General features: G+C 38.7%; 1 protein-coding gene across 27 annotated transcripts in view; it reads right to left on the minus strand.

The window, feature by feature from the left end:
• adgrl2a (adhesion G protein-coupled receptor L2a) overlaps positions 1 to 17,219 on the minus strand; it is a 245,846-nt gene that overhangs the window by 41,555 nt on the left and 187,072 nt on the right. For all 27 annotated transcript variants that reach the window (XM_034229901.1, XM_034229902.1, XM_034229900.1 and 24 more), the window contains 2 exons: positions 12,880 to 13,093; positions 1,446 to 1,555 (listed from right to left, as the gene is read on the minus strand). In XM_034229901.1, coding sequence (XP_034085792.1) covers positions 1,446 to 1,555; positions 12,880 to 13,093 — 324 coding nt within the window. The remainder of the gene's footprint in view (positions 1 to 1,445; positions 1,556 to 12,879; positions 13,094 to 17,219) is intronic.

A 17,219-nucleotide genomic window follows, 5' to 3' on the forward strand; every position in this document is an offset into this window, starting at 1 on the left:
TGTGTGTGTGTGTGTGTGTGTGTGTGTGTGTGTGTGTGTGTGTGTGTGTGTGTGTGTGTGTGTGTGTGTGTGTGATGGATCGTTGGAGCTATGTGCAACTCAAGGCATATGCTCGAACGGGAGCTGCCTGGATGCTGCAATCATGTTGCGCACTATCCGTGCTGAGTGTGCTGACTTTTCGTACAATGTCCCACTGTCTGGCTTCCTGCATAAAGTCAAGAGCTCGGCGCAGTTGTGGCGAAATGTCGCTCCTCTGTTTTCATTTAAACAGCTCCATATCCATTAGCGCAGCTAGCTAGCACCAGATGCTAACAACAACAATGCACGTAAGGTCTCTCTCTCGCTCGCTCGGGCCACACATACACACACCCTCCCGGTCCTCCCAACAGCCAGTCGGTGCCTGCCGGTGAGCGTGGAAGTGTGGTCTGCCACAAGCGGGCGGCAGGAGCGGGGCTGTCAGCATCAGCTTGTAGATGGTATTTTAAACTCGATGCGCTCTGAAACTACGGGGCGGCCGAGGAAAACAAATACACATGCGTTAATCGCGTTAAAATAATTAGTGGCGTTAATTTTTTTTGCGTTAACGCGTTATTAACGCGTTAACTTGACAGCCCTAAAACACATCTAAAGTCATCAGAGTACACAATACATTTGAATCTACAGGACAGCTGCAAAATACTATCTTCAATGATCCACAATCTCATTATTTTATGTACAACTGATGATTCTGGCAATTCATCTTAATCTTTGTTATTAATCAGGTTGTAAAGGTTAAATGGGGGGATTTCCCCTCGCAGATTGCAAATGAACATGGCAGCTTAAAGGACAAAGGGGAATTTTAATTCAAAGGGCAATCTAAAGATTGTTTGGGAGCTATGAATATTTAAGCTTCCAAGGAGCAGAAAGATGTTAACACTATCTCTTTAGGTGAAATATTACCTTGTTGACTTACGAGTAGAGCCATTCTGTTCTGTTACATAATGAAACATCTGTTAACATATTTCAACACCTGTTGTACGGATGTGTATTAAGCCATCAAGGTGAGCTGTTTAGCGCCTGATAGACTTCTCCGTGCAAGACTGGAGTGATGAAACATCATTGAGAGTCAGCTTGTCTTCTTCTACCCTTCCTCTTCTATTCTGCTACCTCATAACAAGATACCACGGTCGACTGGAAACACGGTGAGCACATCAATAATAAAGGCAGTACAGAAAGAGGACCAAAGGGTTTTACAGGTCATATTTCATGAAAAGTTCATGGTGTGACACAGATGGAAGAAGAGATAGAGGAAAAATGGTGCTGGAAGGTGTTAGAGCAGATTGTCTGGACAAGGCAAGAGGAAGAAATGAGACAGGATATGGTGTGATACTAATGAAAGAGAGGATGGGAGTGTGGGGGAAGGGAGGAGGGAGAGTTTCAATTCATGACACAAGGGTCAGACTTACTGTAGGGCACACACTCATACTGGACCTCCAGGTATTTGTAGGTTCCTGGGCAGGGGTCAGGGAAGACATCTGAACCAGTGATCACGATGCACTGTGTCCGATTGTTGCATCTGAAAAACAAAAAAACACAAATGAGCAACATAAACACATAATAAATCCCTTATTTCAAAGAAAATAAATGCGTAAATGCAGGATGAGAGAAGAGCATGTGTTCTTAACTCTTGCTTTCAAACAATAACATTTCCCAACAAACAATACTGCTGTTCAGTCTGTTAGCTAAAAGGGTAACTCACTATTCACTCAGTGCCTTCTGTAAGGTCTTCTCTGCTTTGTGTATAATGTTAAGAGATCCTTTTTGCGCTGTGCTAGTCCGTGTGTACGAGGGTAATTTGTCTGAATGTATATAGGCCAATGAAAATATCAAAAAGGCTTTGCAATATTACCTGTCAAGTCAATAACTTTTTTATTACATTTCTTGTTCAGACTTTTTCATTGAATCTTGAATCCGTGTGTTCTGTAACTTCACCCTTTATAGTTGTGATTTACTACAAAGCAGACCTGGTGTGTGTTGTTTACACATAACCTTCTTGCAATTGAACAACTATAAATAAAATAAGATATTGAACTAACTACAATTCATGGGGACCTCATGTGATTTTTTTTTTTTTTTTGAAATTTGTGTTTTATGAGGCGCATTTGAACAAAGTCTGTGTTTCACTCAAATGTCCCGTCTTATTGATTTGAGCTTGCTCCTTCTCTGAATGGTTCTACATGCTGAGCGGCTAGATGAGGCTCTTGAATGTGCACCCAAAATGCCATCAAAGGTCTCATTAATGATTTCTACTGCAGCCTCCGTAATTCTCGATCCGAAAGAGCAGAAATACCCAAAAATAGCAGCTTGAACAAAAAGAATACACGTTTTAATTTAAATAATCATAACCAGCTCTAGGTTTAGCAAAATATGTGTCATTTATGGTACTTTCTTGCCCAAAGGTTGCACCTAAGGTTTTATTAGATATCACGTTTATACATTTTATTCTTCATTTCGGCAGCCATGCGAAGCGATGTCAAAAGTTAATTTCGTAGACTGCCTTTAACATCTGGAGAGCAGACAGTCTAATTGAGCCTGTGGTGTGCTCTGAAGCCCGGGGAATTGCAGGTGACCGCCCTTTCGCTGTACTGAAATCATGATAATGACATCTATACCCCCAGCAAGCCTTCTCTGCTACAAAGAGGACTTAAAATTCTATTGGCAACGTGAGGAGCCAGATCAATAAGTCTGTTCTGCTGATTTAGCAGGGACCAGAGATAATATTTTCCTTCTCATCACGGACCAGTGCGCCCACTTCCAGCAGATCATTGGAAAATGTATTACTGGTTGCATTGTATTGTGCTTTGGGTTTTGCCTTTGTTTTGGGTCGCTGTGTGTCCCAATGTTATTAAAATAATATTAGGTAGCGGCGGGGGGGGGGAGCAGCGGACTGTCGCTTACTGTTGAGATAGCATTGAACAGGCGGATGGGGGGTGTGGAATTGTTTAGGTCCCAGATTTAAAACAACCTCAACCACAAATGATTTAGCAAGTAAGACTAACAGCTCCTGTGTTCTAATAATAAAGAAAACATAAAATCGCAACAACAGGATTGGAATAAGACATTATGTTTTTCTTTTTTCTTTCACACACACAGAAACAATTCATCTCCCTCTTCTTCCTATTCTATTTTCACCCAATCCTCCTGTGCGCCAATTCAAAAAAATTATTTTTGCTTTTGGTAATATTATAGCCGTGTATTATATTACAGATCCATAATGACACATATTTGTGTCTATATCTGTGTTTAGTGAGGGTCCCAAGGGGCGTTCCACTTTATTAACGACCTTCACGTGTGATAACAGATGAGGAAATCAGCATATTGTATTTGTTTTTATGGAAATGAATTACTGTTTTGGAATTAAAACGTGCACCTCATGCTGGGCGCATAATATGCTGCTTGTTTTTCTAGGCAATATTTCATGACTCTGCAGCACTTTCCATATATTATATGGTCACTTTGATGGTTCTGTCCCCTTGCTCATGCATAAGCATGTCATGCAGGAGCAATATAATTTACAGTGCTTTTTCTAACAGATCCCAATGAGACCAGGAATCAACTGCCTGGTTTATATTAGGCATATGAAACAGAATGATATCAAAAATAAAATTCATGACACTAATGAGACATAAGCCTGCCATCGTTTCTCAGGCAAACGTATTAAACAACAGGATATAAGCACTAGGGAAAAAACGCTCATATATCTTTTGAAACCATGTTGACATAAGTGTTGATGGCTCTTTCTGATATATCGCCCTAATTTTACCGCTGTGGAGCAGGAGCGCCCTGATCTACGGGATTGTGTTACTGATTTCTTCTCATCTGTGAAACCTTGAGCATCTCCTGAGACCAATTGAAAAAGCCCTAATGACTTCTGCTATAGTCCTAGCCCTCCATTTGAGAGAGAGAGCATGTAATTGAAATTCCTCCAATAAAAAGTTCAGCATTTGGGCCTGCAAGGGCACAGGTCTCAAAGTGCACACTAATTAAATACATGAAAAATATCATATCCCTGACTATCTTTTGATAGTCTGAGGCTATATAGTAATTAATCATGTACATAATGAATATTAAGTCAAAGGAATTGTCTCCACTTCCCTCCAGAGTGAAACATTCTAGTTCTATAAATACCTTGACTGCTCAACATGAGTCGACTGAAGGAAATGTGGAAATAGTCACAATATCATGTATCTTACAATCCAAGAGAAAGAATAATTAGCCAGTTGGAAAATGAGATTCATGAAAAAGTAAAGAGGCAAGTTGCCCTTAAAGCAATGACATAACCCAACTGTTTGGAAAGAAAAAATGTACGCCAATTGTATCAAGGAAATATACAGCGCCATGTTATCATTATTTTGGACAAATTGGTTTTGTGTTAAAAGCACCAGCAGTAACATTAGCTATAATCCTAAAGCTGTATTGATCAATAATAACTTTATGGCATATTTAGGTAATAAATGGAAAGTAGTAAGAATCTTTAGTGACAAAAATAGTCCTAACATTTCCTTTTTGAAGTAAAAAAAAGTGCAGTATGGAGCTACTTTCGGCTTTGATTGGCTCCATTTCCCTAGCAGCCTGTTAATCACACTGAAGTATTCTAAATGTAATCCCATCACATCTCTGACCTTTTGGGAGAGGCAGACATCAGTACAATTAGAGTGTCACAGAAAATGCTGCTTGGATTTGATGCAAATCTCCTTTAAAAATGAGCACTCCCTGCTGACAGCGAGAAGGGCTCCGATAAGATGCCAACAAGGTGTAACAGAGAGCTCTCCTGAAACCATGTAGCCATATGCAATTGAACATTTTCCACTGCCATCATAAAGCGTGTCAGAGGAATAATTGGACATGAAGATAATGTGCTAAGTGAATAATTAATTGACTTGAGTATAAAAGATTCTACTAACTCTATTCCACTAACATACGTAGTTAAAGGTGTAAGCCTGCCTAAACCATAAAAGACTAATCTACATCTGGTTCTCACTAATCCACCTCGAAGTACTGATCAGTTATTTTAATCATTGCTGCTCCGTACAGTAGATCAGCTTAGCTGCAACTCTGCTTTGCTGAAATGCGACTCTAACCTATTGACATTTAAGCTTGAAGTATATTTCATTTAAGATGTATTTTTATGCATACCCTTCTTCAAATGAAATGCTACTTTATATGAAATGTATGCAATAAGGGATGTATTTTATTCAGTGAAGCTAAAAATACACCAGAGACTGCTTTGGATATTGTAACTACGCAAGAAATACAACTTGAAGTGGTTACCTGTTACAAATACTCGGGTATCTGGCTTGATGACTGTCTCACTTTTAAATTTCATGTAAATAACCTGCTTAAAAAGCTGAGGGTTAGGCTAGGTTTCTTTTACAGAAATAAGTCCTGTTTCTCGCTTGAGGCCAGGAAAAGGCTAGTCACTGTGACCTTTTTACCTGTGCTGGACTATGGTGATTTGTTATATATGAATGCACCTGCCAATTACCTGAGCAAGTTAGATGCTGCGTATCACAGTGCACTGAGATTTTTGACAAATTGTAAAGCACTTACGCATCACTGTACCCTGTATACCAAGGCGGTTATGCCATCACTTACTGTACGGAGGCTCAGTCACTGGTACTTTTTCATTTACAAAGCCATGTTGGATAAACTACCATCTTATATCTGCTCCCTGATCTCTCTGCGAATTGAAAGTACTTATTGCCTGAGATCGCATGCTGTGGTTTTATTAAATGTGCCAAGTGCTAGGACTGTCTTAGGGAAGAAAGCTTTCAGATGTGCAGCTCCACTAACATGGAACAGTCTGCAAAAAGAATGGAAAATTACCAAGCTAGTATCACTACATGTTTTTAAAGCTCGGTTGGATGCTACAAAATCAGATGCTGTTGGTACCTGTACTTGTGGTTAAATATGTAAATTGTAATCCCTGTACATTTTGCTGTATGATATCCTTTTGTTGTTCTGTTGTTTATGTCTTCTTGTGGAACCTACTGCTGCAGGTCTCCCTTGAAAAAGAGATCATTGATCTCAATGGGATTTTACCTGGATAAATAAAGGTTTTGAATTGAATTGAATTGAAGCAAACACACTGAAAATAAAGACATATCTTCCTTTTTTTATGTAAAATGCTCAGTACACATCTTGGTCACGATTTTCCAATATAAACATGTTACCATTTCAAATATCCCTATAATATAATTAAACTATTTTTTTGTAAGCAAAAGGCTTACTTACTTAATCACACACGCATATGTATGTCCGAAGGAAAAAACATTGAATAGTGTTGTCTTTTAAATAGAACCTGTACAGACAGTCATGCAAGTCCCTCGTGATGTTAAACGGCATCTGTTGCTCATGTGACACGGCCAGTTTAGACTAAGGGCAAGAAATGTAATTGTCGTATCCTAGATAGTTTTGCCCACACTGCTCAATTTTCTATCCCTCAACACAATAGCTTTCAGGAAGCCTAAGCAGCCACTTGTAATTCAGAATATAAAAAAAAGAATAAGCAGCGAAGACAATTGCTGTGTAACTAGAGGAGAAAAGTGACATGAGTGAAGGGAGCACATTACAGAAAAAGGCACAATCTACTTCCTGGTGCTCCCAGTTTGAATTTCAATCAAATTAGCGTCTCTTAAACTCAAAGTGACCCGTCTAGCTCCATTTCATCTGAAATGCTGATGAGGTTCATGCCACAATTATCAAGGCAGACATCTCGCTCAAGAGGCAAGCCTGTTGACAGCAGACAGGCCATTGAAAAATTAAATCATTTCCAGACGCACACACGCACACACACACACACACACACACACACACACACACACACACACACACACACACACACACACACACACACACACACACACACACACACACACACACACACACACACACACACACACACACACACACACACACACACACACACACACACACACACACACACACACACCTCTAATATCAGTTTATTTTGACCATTTACTATCTAACGGGGTGGCCCAATAATGTTTTCAGGAAACGGGTCTTTAGAAATGATCCATTATTATCCTGCTTTTAACTTAAGGTCTGACCCAATATCCGGGTAAGACATCCCAGAATCTTGTAATTACTGTCATATGTCTGTGTTTATGCTATATTTACTGGAGCTGACAACGGGGCTCTTACAGACTCAGGAGGATGGCTGTCTGACTCACATCCGTCCATCTCACCTATTGATTTTCAATCCAGCAAAGGTATATTGCTATGCCACTAAAGTCAATGGAAATACTATTGTGACATTTTTGCAGGTCCAAATGTGACCTTTACAAGACGCTGCTAGCACTCCCACGCATAAAGCCAAAGCTACAGAAGAATGGCTTAAAAACAACAATGATCATGTCCTGGAGCGGCCGAGTCACAGCCCAGATCAAGACTTTGTGGCTGGACTCGAAAAGGGCTGTTCACTCATGAATCCCCCCCGCTATAACCCGACAGTCCTGTAGCAGTTTAACTGAGAAGAATGACAAAGAAATGTCTAGATGAGCAAAGCTGATTGAGACATGAGACTGAAATGGCTGCTTAAGTCTATTGTAACGGATATGAAAAAGGTGAATACTTGTATACAAATATTAAATTCATAAATGATAAAAACGTGTAGAGGGATATACTTTATACTGGCACTGTATGTAATCTTTTTTAACACACTGAAATACCAACATTTCGATGTATCCATCTTTCAAGTTTTAAAGGGTACAATTTAAAAACATTGCAACCATAGATATTATCTATACTTTAATTGTTGTCAAATAGGGGTGGTCAGGTTACATGACACTTTATATTATGATAATGGTAGATATACAACTTATGGATAAAATACCCAGGCATGTATGTTTTATTGGGGGAAATATGGGCCAGGTATGATTGTTAACATTATAAACGGGAATATTTATTAACAATATTGGCATGTAAATATGATATGATATACTGTAACATGTTTGTAGGTAAGCCTACCTTAATAAATGTCTCTTTATTTATTTAATTTTTTTACATTTAATCAATTAATTCCAAGTGTTATTTTGGTGTAAGCAGTAGTTTGGCTAATGAGAATCACTGATGAGGGTTTATACACTTTTTAAATTACGCACATCATCACCAATTTAAATCTAGACCAGAGAGCCGTTTCATGGCTCATGAATTTGTGTACACCCCTAACTTAATCTGGATCTTTATGAAATCTTAATCTACTGCGCTTTAAATACACACTCACACAGTGTGTAAGGAGGGGAAGAACAAGGCGACGTGCTGTCAGGCGGCAGCGATGGAGCTCCTCGGAGAGCCTCCCCAGCAGTCCTGTCACTGATATAAATAGTGTGAGCAGCATCACTTAGTCTCCAGAACCGCCGCACATCTATTGACAATTACATGTTAATATTACTGGATAATTTCAACATTACAAGTCAGCTGTTAACAACCCTATTAACTTAATGTTTGTAAAGATCTGTCACATTGAAGCTGATGACATCATTAAAAAATACAAACTTCCAAATAGCCAATGTTGAATGGTAATGATCGTTTTAATGATAATTATTAACCAACTAGCTGTCCTCTAATCCCACTAATGAATTTCACATCGTGTGTTTGAGAGCTTTCTGCTTTGATCATTCTTGTCAATGATACGCTCCTCTGAAACCCATGATCCACAGGCACGGCAGGACCCAGCCATGTTATGTTACAGCAATCAATGTCCTTGTTATCGAATACTGACAAGTAAGCTCATTACTCAAGGAGAAATCCATAGATGAAAGCCACTTATTCATACTCCATTTCATCATATGTTCTTTTTGTGACACTGATTTGCCAAGATGTGACATTGTCATCTTTTCTACATTAAGTTTCTCTGATAAGGACTGGCCCGATTTTAATAACAAGTAAGCACCAGATGCTCACTGCAAGTAAAACATAATGTATCACTAAATAATGTTCAGATACATTTAAATTCCAATCTAGAAGATGTTGTCTGTGTGGCAATAATGTGTTGTGGTGGCGATCATTATCATTATCTTCAGCGCAGATGATTAAATGTAATAATTAAACAACTGAAATCTTGAAAAGACGACAACATTAAGAAATCACCACGCTGAATATTATTATCAATGAATTAATTATTTCAAACTGTACTGCCATGCAGTTTCACATCTGCCGGGGAGGTGTCCACGTGAAAAATTCCTGTACAGATTATCAGCCACTTGAGTCGACTAATTGCTTGCAGCTGAACGTTCTAATTGAGCCACAACTGTCCTACGGCTATTTTCATAAAATCATTGTGCTCATGAATATAATATGCCAGCAAGATATACAAACAACTTGGAGTGCCAACGGGATCTATCAAACTCAGTGAAGCCTCAATCCAATTCTCCACACTTCAGGATCACATTCATTTTGGATGTTTAAAAGTGAACACAGTTTTCCACATAAATGCTAATGCGATTTTTCCCACACACTTAAACTAGTAGGCCAGGGTAATTACGGCAACAAATAATTGTAGTTCTTCTTTCCTTTCTTGATAGAGAATGTACAGTACGAAATGTTTTTTTGTCTCCATACAGAGTGTGTGCGGTATGTTGCTCCATATATGGAACATTTCAGCAGGATTACCTCAGCAGAATCAAGGGCGCACAGCGGAGTTTTGACTTGTGGAGAAGGAAAGGGCCTTGAAACAAACATTACGATCCAAATAGGGAAATAAATCACCACTTTCTCATTTGAGGATAATTCTTTTTGACAGCAAAGGTATTATATTTCCTTCCTTGTTTAGTCTATTCCTATAAATAAATTAAGAGATAGAAAATCAAATCAGTAATTAGTCCCACATGCAATCTTGGTCGTTTGTAAAGCTGTCCTTGAATCTATTTCCATGACAATAAACTTTCTGATGACCCAAACACTGTTTTTTTAAATACCTACATATGAATGTAGGTCTTCGACACTGATTCCCCAGTTATACGGTCTATCTTAGCAGTGTACAGTTTCAAGAAGGGTCAATCGATGGGTGTCAAGATATGATTGGTTACAATTGTGGGGAACTATCTTAGATGAGAACATGTTATATTTAGTTTTACAAAAGTAATTATTTTAGAAAATGTAATTGAAGAATTTGGATAAATTATTATTTAATTTTTTTAATATGGTGGACAATAACACCGGGTGTGTGAGCTAAAGGGGTAAGAAAATCATTTTTAATTGCACCTTAATTTGAAAATGTATGGCTTAATTTCAGCTAAATAAAAACATATGCGGTCCATGTTGACATCCCTCAGAATAACTTTCACACTGACAAAGAAGTTATCTATGTATACCACTCTATGTAAATATAAACCTGCCACTTTTTAACATTTGATGGCCTTTTTTGTGTCACTCATGAGGTTTCTTTTGCGTGATTTTTGAACCCACACACCTGACAGGGACCTTTTGTATCACAGGACTTTTTCGTCAAACACATATTTCAATTTTTTCTCCAAGTACAATAGCTCAGCAGTGGCATTGAAATGCTAAAATCACATTTAGAAAAACATCTGATGTACGGCCTCTGGCACACTCAGGATATGCATATGAGGAATGAGCCGGAGTATGAACAGCCGTCCTCTGCGGGCGCTGGTGGAGAGTGTTTCTACGAGCCTGTTGTCAGGTGGCTCCTGCTGGATCACTATTTGTGCTTCAGTGGGCTGTTTCTGTACGAGCGAGGCCGAGGGCAGCTTAATACACAGGGCCACAAGCGGAGAGCAGGAGGGCTGCAGCCTTTCAAGACAGACAATGTGAGTCAGCTATCTGACTTTATCAAATAGGGCTTGGCAACAAACCCCCTGAATACAAGGGGCTTTACTGTTTTATTTCATTATTTCTTTTTATTTCCCAAGGCGGCTTCCCAGAGTTGCTGACGGTCTCATACCGACCAATTTCTCTCTCTGTGGAACTCGTATGTCATTCCATCCCGTGCACTTTGGCTCAGATGGCATCCCTATGTGACAACTGTTCTCGTGTTTAAGGTCTCATGTATACGGTGTGACCAGTGGAACCCTACTGAGTTGCAGGCATGCGCGCAAATCCATGCACCTCCGTGGGTTTGTTTTCCAATTCCACCATCAATCATCCGTCTTTGCACATGAGTGCTAGCTACAGAGACAGCAGCTTTAAAATATGGGCCATTTCTGTGGTCAGTGATCAATCCTTAAATCTGGGCTGCCAAGAGCCTGCCCTTAATCTGACCAACAGGATTTACCAAAGTAGAACATAAGTATCCTTCAAGTCATGGAAAGCCAGTAGTGAAAACAGTATTACAATAATTTACTTAAATGATGGAGCAATAAACACTTATTAAAGTTTGTTATCGCTTGCAAAACTCTAGAAATCAGTCTGCCAATTTATATTCAGTTATTCAATTAAATTATGATTTTTGTATATGCATCTAAGAAGTCCTTTAATGTTGTAGTTGCTTGAGCTGGAGCAAGTTTTGAATATTTTACATTTGTAACAGTTAAAAAAAAAGTGTCATGCTTTAAAAAGTAAAATCTAGTATCTATTTAGTGGAGTAAAAGTATAACTACTTAAGATGGTACCTACCTTAAGCATTTCATTTAAATTGTTTGTTATTTTTACCACACATGCCCCGAATAATAATAAATCACATTTGGCTCTAAAAAAGGCAGATTTAGGTAAATACTCTCATTGAATTTGATGTTCAATACATTTTTTATTTTTTTTTATGTGATGAATTAAACAAGACAATGCCTACAATGTATTCCTGAGCTTTTGATCATCTAATCTATAAAAGCTATAGCAGTTGCCAACTATCCTTTCAACATCACCACGATAAGTAAACTTTCTATAAAAGGAGGGTTTGTTTGTGCAGATGGACAACAGCCATCCGTTTTTGGTGGCCAGAGTTGAGAGGATGCCTGCTGTGTTATAATCATTTATGATTGAATTCATAACTAAAACAATTGTTAACATATTTCACGTAACATAAACTCTTTTTTCGGTCTCTATCTCTTTTGTGTTACAGATACACAAAGCACACACACTGTTACTCTAACACACCACACGCACATGAAATGGATTCTGCTAAGAGCAAGTGGCCCAGCTGCAGTAGTAAGTCAAACAGTGATAGACTAATGTTAGCATACTCCATCTAGATTGGACTTTTGTCAGGTAATGTATTCAACAGAGTAAATTACAGTGGGCAGAATAATTACAGTACCTCCAGCAAGTTGGATCCGATCTGCAGTCATGTCAAATAGTGAAATAATGAAAATAGCTTTTAGTTGTAGTGAATGTTGTTGAAAGGTTAATTTGTTATGTTCATCTTTTGAAATGTGAATTTAATGTCCATTGTCAGTTTAGTGCTTTGGTCTTTGACTCTGATTTCTTTAAAAAAAAAAAAAAATGCTCTACTCAAAAACAGTTGCTAATTCTCTCATGTTGAGCTATCTCAGTGCGTACTAACATTAATGTCTTCTAGGTTATGGATGCTGACAGCCTACTGTTGCTTTTTCCTTTTTTTCCCTTTTGTTATATTCGATGGAGTAAATCAATCCAGCTGCAGCCGTGTTATTCTCCTTGGCAGGAAGATTTGACTCCAAAGGCAAGAAATGTGGAGGATTTTTTAAGAGAATGAAAGATAGATGGGCAACAGGGGCAACCAGACAAAATGAAATGGTTGACAGCAGTCCGTATACGGTTGCTCAGGGCAACTAGGAAACTAAGTGTTTAGCCCCGTCAATTATTTTCTCAGAGTCCTGTAAGTTTGGCAGATGCCTCATTTTGTGATACTGTTTTGGTACAGCACTGAGATGTCAGCAGTTTTACCTTTGTGACATGATCTTGAAGGCATCTGGAAGATAGCAGTTGATGTTCTCCATCTGGAAAGGGTCAGCGTCGCAGATCTTGTCGTCCGTTCGGCCATAGTTGGCACTTTCGATCATTATGACATCACTTCCTGGACACCGCAGATCGATGGGGTAACCCTCACAAGACAGCTCTCTCCGTACTAAGCCAAATGGCAGGGCGGCTCGGATAAACCCTGAGGGAGAAGAGAGAGAAAGAGCTCTATCAGGGCAAATCGAAGGGAGCTGTGTGGTTGAGCTGACACAGAGAAAGACGGCATGAAAGAGAGAAGACACAGGATATCAGAGCTGGATTTGCCAGATATATCTAAAAAGCAGCATTTTGTGCATGTGCCACCCTTTTTATTTAAAAGGCTGTTACTAGCAAGATGACTAACGCTGATATGAGGATGGTGAACCTTGGATTGGACCACCAGCCTGACATACATCAGTATATTGAGTGAACATTTCAGATCTCAACCGCACCAGTGAGCTAATGGTGTTAGTATGTCATCCCTGCGAAAAAATCGATAATTGTCATTAAAGTCTAGTTTGTCGGCTAAAATGTCTGGAGCATTGTAACCCCTTACGACCGTTTATGTACAGTAAGCACACTGACAAAACACTAATAAGAAAACCCAACAGCTGCTGTGATGGGGAGAAAAATATAGAACTTCATTAAGAATTCATTTTGTGCTTATTTATTTATTTTTGTAAACAATCTGCCACCCCAGTTGTGTCATTTGTCCTGTGTTTCATATCAGTAAGGGACCACACAGCACATCACTAGAGACTTGTGGTTATCTTGAAAAGCTAATTTCTCCACCATAAATGAAAAAATACAGCAAGCATCTGTTCAACATGACTGCAATTCAATCCACTTAGCTTGCAGTGCTGACAATCGAAGGGCGGGATATTGAGAGTTCGGAGTGTGTCAACTACATACATAAAATAGGGGTGCACCGAATGGGAAATTCTTGGCCGAAACCGATACCGAAAATAGGAAACAGTTGGCCGAAAACCGAATGCCGAAAGGCCGAAAATGATTAATAGAAATATATATATATATATACATTGGTAAAAAATGTATACATTATATATATATATAATGTATACATTTTTTACCAATGTTGTTCAGCTACCTGATTATGGAAATAGACATGATTATGGCAAAACTTAACTTAAATAATAATCACTATTATGGGTCCATAAAACATTTATTCAGCACTTTTGAATGCATACAGTACATTTATATATGTCATGTATTATTGCTAAAAAACATTATATCGCAGTCTTAGTGTCGCCAACTCGTTTCTAATATGCAAAGACAACAAATGCGTCTATGATGTATTTTCGATCAGACGAGATCTCTCTCCCCCGTCTGTGTGCGAGGGGGCGGGGCAGTTTACACACACGCAGCTGCTACATGCAGCGGAGCACACTGCGGAGATGGCGGAGAGAACGCGCTCCGAGGTGTGGTTAAACTTTACCCGTCTCGATGTGGAGAATACTTGTTACCATAAGTGCAATAAGAGTTTAGCATGTAAGCACGAGCAATTTGTCTAAACATTTAGCAAAAGTGCACCGCATGCAGACGGAGGAATGTACCGGGTTCGACCATCTTTCTAGCAGCTCTGTAGCCCCATCCACGAGTAACGTTTCCACGTCAGGTGTTATGTATGCTAGCAGCAACACACGGAGTTAACTACATTATACAAACATGGGTTAATGATTAGAGGAAACTGAGTTATTTAGTTTGTTAAAATTTCAGCTATTCTGTTTACAGTCTGTCATCAGATTATTTAATACGATTTGTTAAAGGCTCAAGGCAATCTCGATGACAAAGGTCAATGTTCCCCCCCCTGTGAGCCAGCCGCGAGCATGGTCGCCGCGTCTTTATTACGTCATCACAACAACACGTTAGGTTATCAACGTTAGGTTACTTTCGGCCGAAAGCCGAAAGGGCCTTTTTATCCATTTTCGGCCGATAATTTTCGGTGGCCGAATATTCGGTGCATCCCTACTAAAATACAGCTTTTTAAACATGCTCAAAAGCCTCTATGTCCAGAATGAGGTTTAGTTCTTGCAGGACAACGAAGAACATAAAATATTTACCCTACTTCTTGTGCACTAATTTGTTTGGCACCTGGAAAAGTCAAACTGATCCATTTTTTCCAATTACAAAGCTTTTTTAAAAAAAAATATTTGCCATGTTGTGAGACACTCAGTGTGACAACGGTTTACTTAAAGCTTCTGACTCCAGCTCTGATAAATCGACCTAACAAGGCCAGGTTTATTTTCCCCTGTTGGACGCTTCATCAATTAACTACCACTATAATTATCTTAGTCTGATTAAATGTTATGCTATAATGGCACTAGATTAGCATTCTGTATTGTATCCCTCGTCAGGAAATACTACTGTGGCATTTTATAAAGGAAGATAAATGTCAGCTTGTATTGCATGAGCCTCCGTTTTGTGGACCAATCAGGCAAACATTTTACTCTCAGGGTGAACAAAGGATATATCTGCATAGAGGAGGGCAGCTTGCCTATTTAACCTCCATAAGACTTCATTTGTCTGAGAGCTTACAACACTCTAAAAAGTTTTGATTTTTTCTCTATTTGTTCTTGTTGACAGGAAACTTGTGACCAATAGGCATGAAAAGATAAAGGCTTTCACATATGATAGATTTCAGCCATATTTCATTTTTTTTGCAACTATTCCCTCTAGAGTCAAAAAGAAACGCTTAAGGTGATACACAATGTATCAAAGATGTTGTCTTGAGAGAAAAAAACCAGGAGGAGAAATATAAAAACCCCACATGTTTGGAACAAGACTTGACAGCCAATCTTGAGTTGATGTCAATGCACTTCAGCAAAGCTCCTTCAAAAGTGAGCAATATGTTGTTTAGGAAGTAACTATAACAACCTATGTAAAACATTAATCCATGGCACAGCAACATTTGTAATACTCATATCATTGTATAGTGAAAAAATACAATTTTAATAATTGAAATAGCTATCAAATGCACAAGCGAAATAAATACACATAATACATCCCACCAATGAATGTACATTTAAATATATCTATTTTCTTAAACAAACCGTGCATTTATTTCTATTAAATTGACTGAATCCTTTGTTGTACTGCTATAGAGGTCAAATACACTACATGGATCAATTGTGCAGCAGTTACGTATGACTGGGTGGGATACATTACCCTGCACTGGCCTATTTTGAGGCTGGAAGTAAACTGGTTCTTTGCCCATATGCAAGACCTCCGAGTTTGATCTCCAGATCCGCAGCCGAACCCCCTGATGCTCTGCGTCCCAGGAACACTGTTATAACACTTAAATTCCTCGGCAGAGCCTTCACAATCTCAGCTTCTGGTTTAAAGATTTAGAATGAATGCAGTCTCTCTGCTTGAGTAGGAAAACAGACTGGTGCAATGAGGAGATAAATGTGTACTGAAGGATACTGAAATGCACTAAGCAACTTTTCAACCATGTCCGTGACAGGCCCTGTAATAACGGTGCATTTTTGTGTTCAAATCTCTGGAAATCAAACTAAATTGCTGTCATCTAAGCACACTTTATTAGCCAGCTGGTTGGGTGCATCATGGACCAAAGCACACTCGTAAACAACCTCAAAAAGCCTCTCCCCGTTGATTAGACCCGAGGCTGGACTACTTTTCACTCTGGTGTCGGATGGTATTTTTGGTCCATGGTACAGTAAATGAGTGACAAGGACAAATCTATAAAGGACACCCAATATTTCAGCAAACAACGGCTTCAAGTTAATGGTTACAATTAAGTCAGCAATGTTTTGGTGTTTTCACCATGTTTTGTACAATTATTTATTTAATTTTGGAGATTCCTCAGAAAATATCTTCTCTACACTGTGGTTGTGTGACCCAGCTACATCATTTCCACCACAGCATTTATATTCAGAAGTATCCATTAGTTAAACAGGCAAAAGGCAAACATAGTTGATACTGCAACACTGACAAATCTAAATCAGCTCCTGCTATAATGATTTTTTGTATACGTTTTTCTGTGTTATATAATGGATTGTTAATGTGACAACTTCATATAAATCCTCTTCCTCAGTTTTCATACAGACATTATGAAGACACAAAAACACCATTGATCATTTTTTGGCACGACAAGGCATTGCAATTACAAGAGAATAATGTGATCACAGTAAATCCCACACAAACAAAATACAATACTTACTGTCTCACTTAACACAATTAATTAATTATTCAAATGAGCCAGAAAAGTAATCATTATTTTTCTCATGAGGTTATTAGCATAATTATTA

Source organism: Gymnodraco acuticeps, unplaced genomic scaffold, assembly GCF_902827175.1.
Source record: "Gymnodraco acuticeps unplaced genomic scaffold, fGymAcu1.1, whole genome shotgun sequence".
Taxonomy (NCBI): Eukaryota; Metazoa; Chordata; class Actinopteri; order Perciformes; family Bathydraconidae; genus Gymnodraco; species Gymnodraco acuticeps.